This window comes from Malaclemys terrapin, chromosome 5 (genome assembly GCF_027887155.1).
Source record: "Malaclemys terrapin pileata isolate rMalTer1 chromosome 5, rMalTer1.hap1, whole genome shotgun sequence".
Classification (NCBI taxonomy): domain Eukaryota; kingdom Metazoa; phylum Chordata; order Testudines; family Emydidae; genus Malaclemys; species Malaclemys terrapin.
The window spans coordinates 77,762,007-77,774,018 of record NC_071509.1 but is presented as its reverse complement, the minus strand read 5'-3'; the positions used below and the strand labels follow the sequence as shown (position 1 = coordinate 77,774,018).

Genomic DNA, 12,012 nt, shown 5'->3' with positions numbered 1-12,012 from the left:
AAAAGATGAATAATCATGATCATCTTATTATAACCTCTTTCCCCTTACATCTATTGTTTATTAGCCTGAATTGCTATCTTATCTAAAAGTAGATAGTAAATTCTTCAGGGCAGCACCTGCATCTTTTATCTGTTCTCTAAAGCAAAGCATGCACGTTACGGCATCACTAATGTATAATTAAGAAGGATATAATAAATGTTGTGTATGTGCTAAATGATAGGACTGGCCTTGAAAATGAGGCATGAGTTATGCAGAAGTTTATACTGCCCCTGCCTGTGCCGTGTAGATAAAAGCTTGAGTTAGGAAAGCATATACTTAAGTCCATTGTTATATAAGAAAGCACAGGAGCACTTGAAGTCAATGGGGCTTAAGTATTTTCCTCAATAGGGATGTTTTCCTAAATCAAAATCAGAGAGAGGACCTCCATCTCTCATTACCAGAAGCTTAAAACATTTTTAATGTATAGTATGTTTATAATATATATTTTCAATCACGTGATTTGAATAGTGGAAACAATTAATTTGGTTTCGTCAAAGGTAACTGAATGTGTTCCCTATGGCAGATAAAACAATGGAGAAGTTTTTCTTCTAAAAACAAGCAATCATGGCAAGATGTGAGCCTATCACCCTGACCACTATAGATGTCTTTCCATCCCACCCATCTTTTTCCTAAATCATTTTTCGTTTTCTGCTCTTTTTTCCCTTTTATCTTTGATTAGAAGAACTTTGGGGAAGGCATATGCATTTTTATATTTTTGTACAACATTTAGGAAATAATAAGACCCAATAAAAAGTGAAGTAGGTACAGCAGTAGCTAAAGAGCCATAGCATGTCCCTACTTGTGCCACAGGTGTGAAAGTGCACCAAAGTTTGGAAAGGAAACTCAACATGATGGAAGAAACAGGTAAGGGCAAAAACTTAAAGACTAGAGGCAATAACAAGCGAGAGGGAGTGTGGCAATACCAGATTTCATCTCAATGATGATCATCTTCAAAATGAAAGTGAGGAGCTATACACTGAATGATGCTACAGCATTCTTTCACATAGTTGTTTGGATGCGGAGGGCAATGGTGTGACTAAAGATAGTAGCCCTGGCTGTGTAAATAGGGATACAAGGTATTGAAGGCAGTAAGAAGAAAGAATGGTATTACCATATAAGGAAAAAAATAAAATGCCATTCTTTTTAGATCTCAGAGCTTTGACACAATCGAGGAATAATACAGTTTAGGAACCTTTGATCTCTGAGGTAGTAGATGCTGCTGTAATTCAACTCCAAGTAGTGGGTTATATATAAAAGGATAGACCCCATCAGCTCTAAAGAAATAGATCAGTAACATTGTATTGGTGAATATAAGAACTGACCGTGACTGGATCAAAATCTAGTAACAAGGATTTTGAAGATTAAACTATTACTTGGAAAATTTGATCAAAATGCCTACTACCCTGCTTGTATCTTTTGGAAAAAATGAGTGCTAATACTATAATAAAATTAAAATACTAAACTAAAGTTAGGAGTTTTTTTTTAATGAATTAATGTGCAATAACTATGTTGTTCATTGATATTACCTTTCATTTCATCTGTGAATAAAATATGAAGTTAATTTACTATCCATGTAGGCACTGCATGAATTAAAGACTATGCCGTGAGATTCTAAAACATAGAATGTGTGAGAGAGTAAAAATTTGAGGAAGGAAAATGGGAGAGAGAACTTTCAGTAGATAAAAAGAGACAGCCCCTGAAGAACCAGGGGTGGGGAAAGAGGAAGAGAGAGAGAGAAAGACTGCTGGGGAGCAGACCCCCAGTCCACAATGGCTGGGATATCTAGGATAAGCTAGGCCAGCCTAAGCATTAGATAAAATAGATATGCGGGTAGACTTTTTATTGTGTTAAGCCCCTTTTCTCTTTGTTCCTTACTGTTGAGCTTAAACCATACTTCCTTTAGAATAGGCTGTTTTGCATCACTGTATTCACTGCTGGTCACAGCTCCTGAAGGGAAGACTTGCAGGATGCCACGCCCACTGAGCAATCACAGTTGGTACACAGGGTGTACCCTGGACCTGGTCTAAAGAGTAGGGAAAATCATGAGATTCCATCCAGAATAGATGAAGGCAAGAGGTCTAACACCTGAGGAGGATGCACTCAGAGAGATCAAAGGTGCAGCTAGCCCTCTGACATATATTTAAATTGTGCTTGTCCTATATCTAGTATAAACATTCCAAGTATAAATAGGAGTTTTGTTTACACTGCTGTGCTTCATGAGATGTCAGACACTATGCCTCCACTTGTGCTTGCAGTGTAAGATTTTTGGTAATACATTAAAAAGGTGTATTCCTCATCTGAGTTTAAAGTTTTTTCTATAGCTTCAATGCCTCACCCCTGGAAACAGCAGTCAACTTCATAAGTCAATTTACCAATACATAACAAGTCTTCCACCACCATAACTGGAATGTATTCAAACTGCGACAATATCAAAATATGAAAGAATAATTATGAGTTTTAAAAAATATCCCACTAAATGTTTTCATTTGTCCTATTTTAAACCAGTAAATACAAAAAAAGAAAACAATATCTATCTTGACATCTGATACTCTAAACAGTACGTCATGAATAAGAGTGTGAAGCAAATCTCATTCTTCATCATTACTCTATCTGACATGCTTAACCTGCTTTTGGATCAAGTCATTTTAGGAGAATTTCCCCCTTTTTCATCAGTATACATTCTTCTAGATGGCCCACAAGCATAATGAGTAAATACAGTAGCAAAACAAAACATAGCTTCTGGGGACTTAATCAAGTGTAAAATTGTTTCATCTTTTTGTTATAGTACTGCAAAAAATGCACTTCAATATGTCTAGTTGAGTTTGATGAAGCATATTAAAAGCCCAAATGCCTTTCAGTGAATACTTATGGCAAATAAAAGATGTGGTTTACTGTTTATAAAAGGTCAATCCCACCATATGGGAACTACTGCATTCTTCACCAGAAAAGCACAATTTTATTCCCATGTCTCCCCATAATACTTCGGATCCTTGTTCTCGCTCTCACACCCTCCCCCCCACACCAGTATAAAGGAACTTAAGTAACAAAGAAATCTGCAACAAGAAAACAAGCAGAGTTTATAAATGGGCATTAAATAATAGTTTGTTTTATGTGTGAGAGAACAGATAGCTAGAAAGTGAGTTTGCCAGATGCAATTTATACCTGAGGATACGATTCTATCATGGAGGTCATGGATTCCGTGACTCTCCGGAACCTCTGTGACTTCTTCTGCAACAGCAGGGTTGAAGCAGCTGTCAGCCCCAGCGCTGCCAAGCAGTGCTGGGGTTGGGTCCGCCCCCAGCTGGGGCTGGAGCAGCAGTGGTCATCCCCTGTAGCAAGAGCAGTGTCAGTGCTGGAACAGCTGGCAGGAGCAGTGGTCCTCAGGCTGCCAGAGCAGCAGCTGGGATTCGTTCATCCCCTGCAGCAGGAACAGCAGTGGAACTGGAGAAGCTGCTGGAGGTCAGCAGCTGACATTGCTCCGACTGTTAGTCTTCTCTTCCACCACGGTATTTTTAGTAAAAGTCAGGGCCAGGTAGTGGGCTTCCATGAATTTTTGTTTATTGCCTGCAACCTGTCCATGATTTTTACTAAAAATACCTGTAACAGAATGTTAACCTGATTCATAGCTAACCACAAGAGGGCCACTGGACAAATGAGGTAAATATATTCTTGAGCTATAATGCTGTATTAAATTATAGTAAATCACATAATCATTTGTTAATAACAAATCACATCAGGATTATGGCTGTTCAAATGAAAGGGAAAATGATTAATGATTAATGTTTGGCCAACTTTGGATACTGTAATGATACATTATATAAATTAACTTTTGGGAAAGATCTCACTCTTGGAAATATCAGTTTTAACAATTCATAAAAGGAGACAGCTTTACCACGGCAAAAGCCATATTGTGGGAAGAAATTTCATGATTGGTAAACCAAAATATTGCAATCAGGAACCAAATCCTGCTGTCCTTATTTCCATGAAGTCTCCAACTGATTCATCTGAGTTGTTCACTAGTAAGGAATTACTATATATAGCACTTTACATACTCTGAGATAAAAGGGGCTTAGATAATGCAGCAAGGCTTTCCGGTTGCTACAAATACTTCAGTGCTGCAAATTGGAAGATCTGTGGAAATAGGATGCACTGAAATGTGTAACTAATAAAGTATAAAAGTGGACAAAATCACTCCAGTATTCCTTGAGTGGGTTATATTAAATTAACATGCTCACACTTCTCCAATATTTCATATTTTTTAAAAGGCAGTAGATTTTTATATTGGTGATTGGTAACTGCATTGTAGAAATTGCAGTATTGCCAGTTCCCAAGGGTTCAAAAATTAGGAATCAAGCGTCTCACCCCTAAATCATGAGATTGTCTTAAAAATAATTCATATGGGTTTTTTTATTTGTCTTCTGGTTTTTGAGACTACTGGGTGAACTCTAGTCATATTTTCAAGCTTTTTTTCCAAGCATGAGGACTGGAAACTTTGTTTTTTAAATGGATGTTGAGATTATCATATATTTTGATTATTTCAGAAGTGGGGGCTTAAATAAAACCCCCAAATATTACAATAATTGCAACAAAGTCATGAATTTGGAAGGTGGGAGGGTCTTGCAGTTTTTGCACCCAGGAAGGACAGTGTTTATTATTTGCACCCAGGAAACTGATGAGATTTTTGGCAGTAGGAAAGATATGCCTCTGCTCTCTTCTTCCCCACTGATGAACAAGATTAGAGGTGATAATTTCTAGATCTTTAATACCTCAGTCATTACCTCAACAACTGTTGTCAGCAACTAGTTGCCTCAGCAACTTTGCTGTATTGTCCTCCACTGTTATCCACCATTGCTGGGATTATGTAAAATGGATGTTTCCATTAACTAACTGTTGTACAGTTAATATTTAAATCTTCATGGAAGATCTTACAGCTACTGTCTGAATCTGTTTGCACACTTAGGAAAACAATCCTCCATTAATTTACTCTCTGTTCACATTATAAAGATTCTCTTTACGCACATCAAGGTTAAAAGATGGCAGATTCTGTGACAAATTCATGGTAACCAAAATGTGGAATACACAGTGTCCTGAGTACTTATATATATTTTTAACAAGATTCTCAAACCAAAATGCAGTATATTAATTTTCTCAGCATGCATTATTTTCCATTGGTTCTAAGCAGTGCTTTTTTATTTATTTTATTTTATTATTATTTGAGAAAATGCAGAGTTTATGCAAGAATTGGGGAGATGGGGGAGCAGACGCCAATTCAAAAATACTTTGACTCAGGAATGAGGAAGTTTACCCATCGAGTTCTGTAAATGCTTCTTGATCCTGACATTCAACACTTTCAACACTACTATTTTAATCTGCATCTTCTCACCCAAAGACTGCCAGTCATTCAAAATCATCTAGTGGATTTGTAGTGTAAACAAATGAGGACTAGTGTGAAATAGTGTGAACCTATGAAGCTGGTTTGCAGTTGTGAAATAAAGAAGGATTTGAAATGCAGTCTCCCCTTAGCGCAAGTCAAGTATACTATATCATATCACCTTCTGCTTCAAGGGTCAATAATATATTTATTCTAGGTATCTGGAATGTATAAACTTTTATTCCAGTCAAACACACACATACAGTTTCAGAGATACGACTTGCGGGGGGGGGGGGGAGTGGGGATCTATAGCTATATATATATATGAGATGGTCCAAATCCACCCAAAAAGCCACAACAGTTCTGAAGTTGCTGGTGGGAAAAGGATTACTTTGTTTTTTTGAAGATTGTAATACAACTTGAAATGATTAGAGGTCTCCTCTCTATTGATATGCAACTTCCATTAATAGGAAGTATGTATGTTAGATAGGGAAAGAAGAGACAAGACCTTGAGTTGATAGTAAAAATGATGACTAGAAAAGTTTAAAAAGTTACCTTTATTAACAATAAATCCTCAGCTTAAAACTTGGGCATTATGTCACACTGTTATTCACTTTTCCAACCCATTTGTAAACAATTTCCAACACTGACACTCCACTTTACACACACACACACACAGTTGTGCTATTCATATGATTAACTGCATATTACTTTTATCTTCTCCTTTAACCAACTGACTTTCATTTGGCTCATTAACACATCTCTGCTACGACTATATCTAACTTGCCTTGAGAATACCTCCAATCGTTTTTGTTTGTTTGTTTGTTTTTTTCTTCTTTAAATAAAGTAGATGCTAGAGACAGGTTTTCTTTTTTCCACCAAACTACTTAGTTGACTGAGATCGGCAATGTTTGGACCAGTGACAGGTTCAAGGACATATATTTCATGATAGATTTAAAAATTGGAGTTTGCTGGCATACAAAAGCTATGAATCCCTCTTCCTAATAGTACAAGACCAAGTACAAGTACAAGCATCTAGCCCTCTTAGATAATTAAATATTGGACCTAACATTCTGATATAACATATAGAAAATATATTTTAGGTATTTTAGAAAGTTTTTTTTTTTAATTTGTCTGTAGAATTGCATTAACTAACTAGGCTACCTGGCTTTAGAGGTGAAGAGATACCTAACAGTACCAAGAATGTATTTTTAAGCACTTCTGCCTTCCCCTGTAAAATGTGGCATGTAAGTTGTTGTGTCAGTACAGTGGCAGACCAGGCATTGTACCTGAGCTTACTCAGCCTACTGGGGCTGTTAGTCTATTCCTGGTCTCCAGGAATCTGTAAACCCTCTGTGCTCTTAAGTCTGTTGGGGGCGTGGTAGGGAAACCAAGGCTTATCCACTCCACTGGTTTCCAGCTCAGGGCCCTCAAGCTGGATCAGGGTTTGTTTACTCTGGCTGTGGCCTGAGCTCCTTCCTACCTTCCCCTGGGTTTCCACAGACTCTTCAGTATGTTGGTCTGGTCATCTCTTTCTAGGATGTTGTACCCAAATAGCTTTTCAGCAGCTTGCTGACAGGAGTTCCCTTTTCCAGCCAGTTCACTTTTCTGGTAGCCTCCATGCCCCCCTGCTTCCCAGCTCTTTTTTCTCTTAGCTGTTATGAGGCTGCCAACAAGCGGTGGCCAGGAGTGCCTGTGTTAACCCTTGGGTTGCTAGGCTGACATGGGGTACATACACCCCATGACATGTTATATACAGAATGGGGTGGTATGAAGATTATATTGGGATACAATGTTAAGTAGTGCAGTTCAGCATGGTCAACATTTTTACAGATTTTTTTTAATTTCCTGACTTATTTAGATCTTAACATTGTCTTAATGCCTCAGGATAATAATAATCCTTTTCAAGCAGTCTTAAATCCTTGAGTGAAGTCTCACACCTACTAAGCCTACATGTAAAAATCAAATGAAGGAAAAGGGTTGCAAAGGCACCACATACCACATATCTACACCACACTAGAGATTTTACAAACTTAACCGCAAGCAAAGTTAAGAGGTATTGTGCTGATGAAAGCAAAATCCAAATGTTACCTGAGAGAGTTCATTACTGTCCACAAGTCCATTGTTGTCAGAATCAAAATATTTAAACATTTGATCCACCAGCAATTTCTTTAAAATCATTTTATCTTCAGCGTTTTTTTCTTTTGCTTGTGCAATGTATCTCTCGTTTTGTAGATCCAACAACATATTTTTCACTTTGCTGTATTCAGTGGATGTGCACTTGTCTCCTGGAAAGGAAATGCACAAGATAATTTTGAAGCCGATTTTAAAAATTGTTTAAATGGATAAAGAAAATATGCAACTACAGAAGACAGTGATATCTTCTACTACTAACACTATCCAACAGGGTAGTTGTGGGTGCATTGCTGTTTTCATTTGTACTTCTAGTGAGCTAGAGATCTGTTCTATGAAGGCTGAATCCAAATCAGTGGGAGGCTTTTCATTTACTTACATGTGCTTTGGGTGAGGCCAAATAGGATTATAAAGATGTAACAATCATATGTGGTTGTTTAGTTGTCTGTCTCACAAGACTTTCCATTAAACACATTTTGTAACAACTTAAACAGTGTCCAACAGCCTGCTATTCTTTTCACTGTAGGTCATTTTAGAGCTGGACTATTTGAAGATTTCCATAACATTTTATACATAATACATTTTGTATGAATATTAATAAAGCATATATTGCAATACAATATATGTGGTACTGATGGTAAACATGATAAAATGATGTATCACAAAATGTATATAGTTCATAACAGGATTTGACTTCAAAAACAGAAGTGACAACTGTGAGTACTCATAAACCAACCCAAACTCTTTATTCACCTGGAATACAAATTTAATTTTAATAGGGGATAGAGGGTAAGAGGGAGCAGGAATATCTGTGACGTACGATCTAGTAGAGACAGAAAGTGGGCAAGTTAATATATTTTATTGGACCAGCTTCTGGGTCCACTTTAGTCCACTAAAAGATATTACCTCAGCCATCTTATGTCTCTCGTATCCTGGGATCAACACAGCTATGACAGAACTGCATACAAAAAATCTAGTTTATTCCTTTCATTGTCAGGTATTTCTATAAACCAGGGACTACATTATGCACATGTTCTGGTTACAGTGATTATAGAAGCTATTTTCTCTACAACAAAATGTAATAAAACCTCCTCATTTCCTCTAACCTCCATCACGCACATACAGGCCACATTTCAATGTGAGGGGAGAAGTTTTGTTGTAATATTAGAAACAAGTTTCAGGTTTCAAGACAGAGTTGTTTCTTGAGATCACAGAAATCACAGAAATGTAGGGGTAGAAGAGACCTCCGAAAATCATGTAGTCCCTATCTGAGGCAGGATTAAGTATACTAGACCATTCCTGCCAGATTTTGTCTAACCTGTTCTCATAAAGTTTTAATGATGGGGAATCCACAACCTCCTTACATAGCCTGTTCCAGTGCTTAACTATCCTTATAGTTAGAAGATTTTCTAATGTTTAACCTAAATATCCCTTTCTGCAAACTAAGCCAATTTCTTCTTATCCTATCCTCAGTGGACACGGAGAACAATTGATCACTGTCCTCTCATAACAAACTTTTACATATTTGAAGACTGTTATGCCCCTTTCAGTCTTCCCTAGACTAAACATACTAAATTCCTTTTAATCTTTTCTAAACCTCTTGCCATTTTTTGTTGCTCTCCTCTGGTCTCTCTCCAGTTTTATCACAATACTCCAGCTAAGGTCTCACTAGTTCAGAGTAGATCAGAATAATTTTATTTTGTGTCTTACGTATGACACTCCTATTAACAGCCCTTTCTTCCCCATCACTTGATATTTTTCTCTATTTGCAACAGCATCACACATAAAAAAATAAGAACAGCCATACTAAGTCAGACCAAAGATCCATTCAGCCCAGTATCCTGTCTTCTCACAGTGGCCATTCCAGGTGCTTCAGAGGGAATGAACAGAACAGGTAATCAACAAGTGATCCATCCCCTGTTGCCAATTCCCAGCTTCTGGCAAACAGAGGCAAAAGACACCATCCCTGCCAATCATGGCTAATAGCCATTGATGGACCTATCTTCCATATAATTCTCTAGTTCTTTTTTGAACCCTGTTATAGGCTTGGCCTTCACCACATCCTCTGGCAAAGAATTCCACAGGGTGACTGTGTGAAGAAATACTTACTTTTGTTTGTTTTAAAAGTGCTGCCTATTAATTTAATTTGGTGACTTCTAGTTCTTGTGCTATGAGAAGGAGTAAATAACACTTCCTTATTTACTTTCTACAAACCAGTTGTGATTTTATAGATCTCTATCATATCCCCTCTTAGTTGTCTCTTTTCCAAGCTGAAAAGTCCCAGTCTTATTAATCTCTCCTCATATGGAAGCTGTTCAATGACCCTAATCATTTTTGTTGCCCGTTTCTGAACCTTTTCCAATTCCAATATATCTTTTTTTTGAGATGGGGCGACCACATCTGCACACAGTATTCAAGATGTGGGTGTGCCATGGATTTATATAGAGGCAATATGAAATTCTGTCTTATCTATCCCGTTCTTAGTGATTCCCAATATTCTGTTAGCCTTTTTGACTGCTGCTGAACATTGAGTCGATGTTTTCCAAGAACTATTCACAATGACTCCGAGATCTCTTGATCTTGTTGACTCATATTCAATTTGTGATCCACTATAACCCCCATGTCCTATTCTGATGTACTGCTGCCTAGTCAGTTATTCCCCATTTTGTATTTGTGCATTTGGCATTTCCTTCCTAAAGTGCACTACTTTGCACTTTATTGATTTACATCTTGATTCAGATCAGTTCTTAAATTGTTCAAGGCCATTTTGAATTCTAATCCTGTCACATAAAGTGCTGGCAACCCCTCCCAGATCATCTGCAAATTTCATAAATGTACTTTCTACTCCATTATCCAAGTCATTAATAAATATATTGACTAGTAGTAGACCCAGGACAGACCCCTGAAGGACTCCACTTGATATGTCCTCCCAGTTTGACAGCAAACCATTGATAACTTCTCTGTGAATATAGCCTGTCAACCAGCTGTGCATCCACCGTATAGTAATTTCACTGAGACCATATTTCTCTAGTTTGGTTATGAGAATGTCACTTGAGACTGTGTCAAAAGCCTTATTAAAGTCAAGATATATTGCATTTATTGCTCCTCCCTATCTATTAGGCCAATTATCCTGTCAAAGAAGGAAACTAAATTGGTTTGGCCACTCTGTATCATATGCCCTTGAGGAGAGTGGCACAAGGCATGGCTGGCGCACGTATACCCCAACAGACACTGCTGGTCAAAATGTTCCAATTGCACACCACAAGTAGGATTCATACAAAGACTTAAAGTAGAATCACATCTAATATGTATTGTGTTTTACAAGCTCTTAGTTTCTCAGAGCTGGACAATATATGTAGATCCTGCCTCATGGGTCGTATGTATGCTCTGTGACCAAAGGGTTAACAGTCTACTCCATCAATTTTGCAAAGGATTCCATCTATCTTAGGACAGATGCCTTGTGGTTAAAGCCCTGTACTGAGACTCAGGAGATCTCAGTTCAATTTTTATTTCTGACACAGACATCATATGTGACCTTGGGCAAGTTTTGTATAGTTTTTGAAAAGAGAATAAGTTTAACTAAAGAAACCATAGCTTTTTCTCTAGTGTAGACTTAGGTCAATATATTTTACTTTGTTAGCTGATCCAAGCTGACTCTAGGGTCTCCCATCTGTATAGTTGAGATAACACTTCTAATACACAGGAGTATTATAAAGATGTAAACATTATTATGTGGGAAGGATTCAAAGGGGAACATCAAGTCTTCTTGTAGACACAAAATTACTTAAAGTTTGACTTTAATTTGAGATAAGAATCATAACGCTTAAACAGTGGAAGTTCAATATTTTTACTTTAAATGTCACTACATGTACTAAGGTACTAATTATGCAAGTGAATTTTATTGAAAGAATTCAATCACTTACTCATGAAGACATTTTTCATGCCTTAATTAAAACCATTTTAGTTCTCAAGTTTGAACAGGTCAGTTACTTGAACTAATTACACTTACTATGGACAGGGAGAGGAGGAATATAGAATTTTTTCCTGTGTCTTTTATTTACATAGCTTGCTTATCTCAAATTGACTACAACAGTCATATTTAGACAAAGCAGAGTACATAATTATAATCTACATCTAGATTTGACAATGATGGGGAATCTATTGTTTCTGCTCTACATTAACTGACTACATACAGAGCAATATATGGCATTTACTACTGGCATAATAATTTAGATACTGTCTTTTAGGTGATTCACAATGACTATAGATTAAGGGAGGGATGCAGTTAAACTCTTGCCTGCAATCACTCTAATTACACTATAATAGTGTCACTGTCAACTAAATACCTTAAGTTACTCCTTATCAGTTCTTAAAATGGTTTATACTTACCACACTGATAAATCATGTCTTCATGGACAAAATACTTCCCTAGGAACAGAAATTGCCAGCCTTAACTAAAAGTCTGTTAT

General features: G+C 37.1%; 1 protein-coding gene across 2 annotated transcripts in view; it reads right to left on the bottom strand.

The window, feature by feature from the left end:
• Nucleotides 1–12,012, bottom strand: part of FSTL5 (follistatin like 5) — a 561,350-nt gene that overhangs the window by 245,519 nt on the left and 303,819 nt on the right. For both annotated transcript variants that reach the window (XM_054031073.1, XM_054031074.1), the window contains exon 5: nt 7,502–7,698. In XM_054031073.1, coding sequence (XP_053887048.1) covers nt 7,502–7,698 — 197 coding nt within the window. The remainder of the gene's footprint in view (nt 1–7,501; nt 7,699–12,012) is intronic.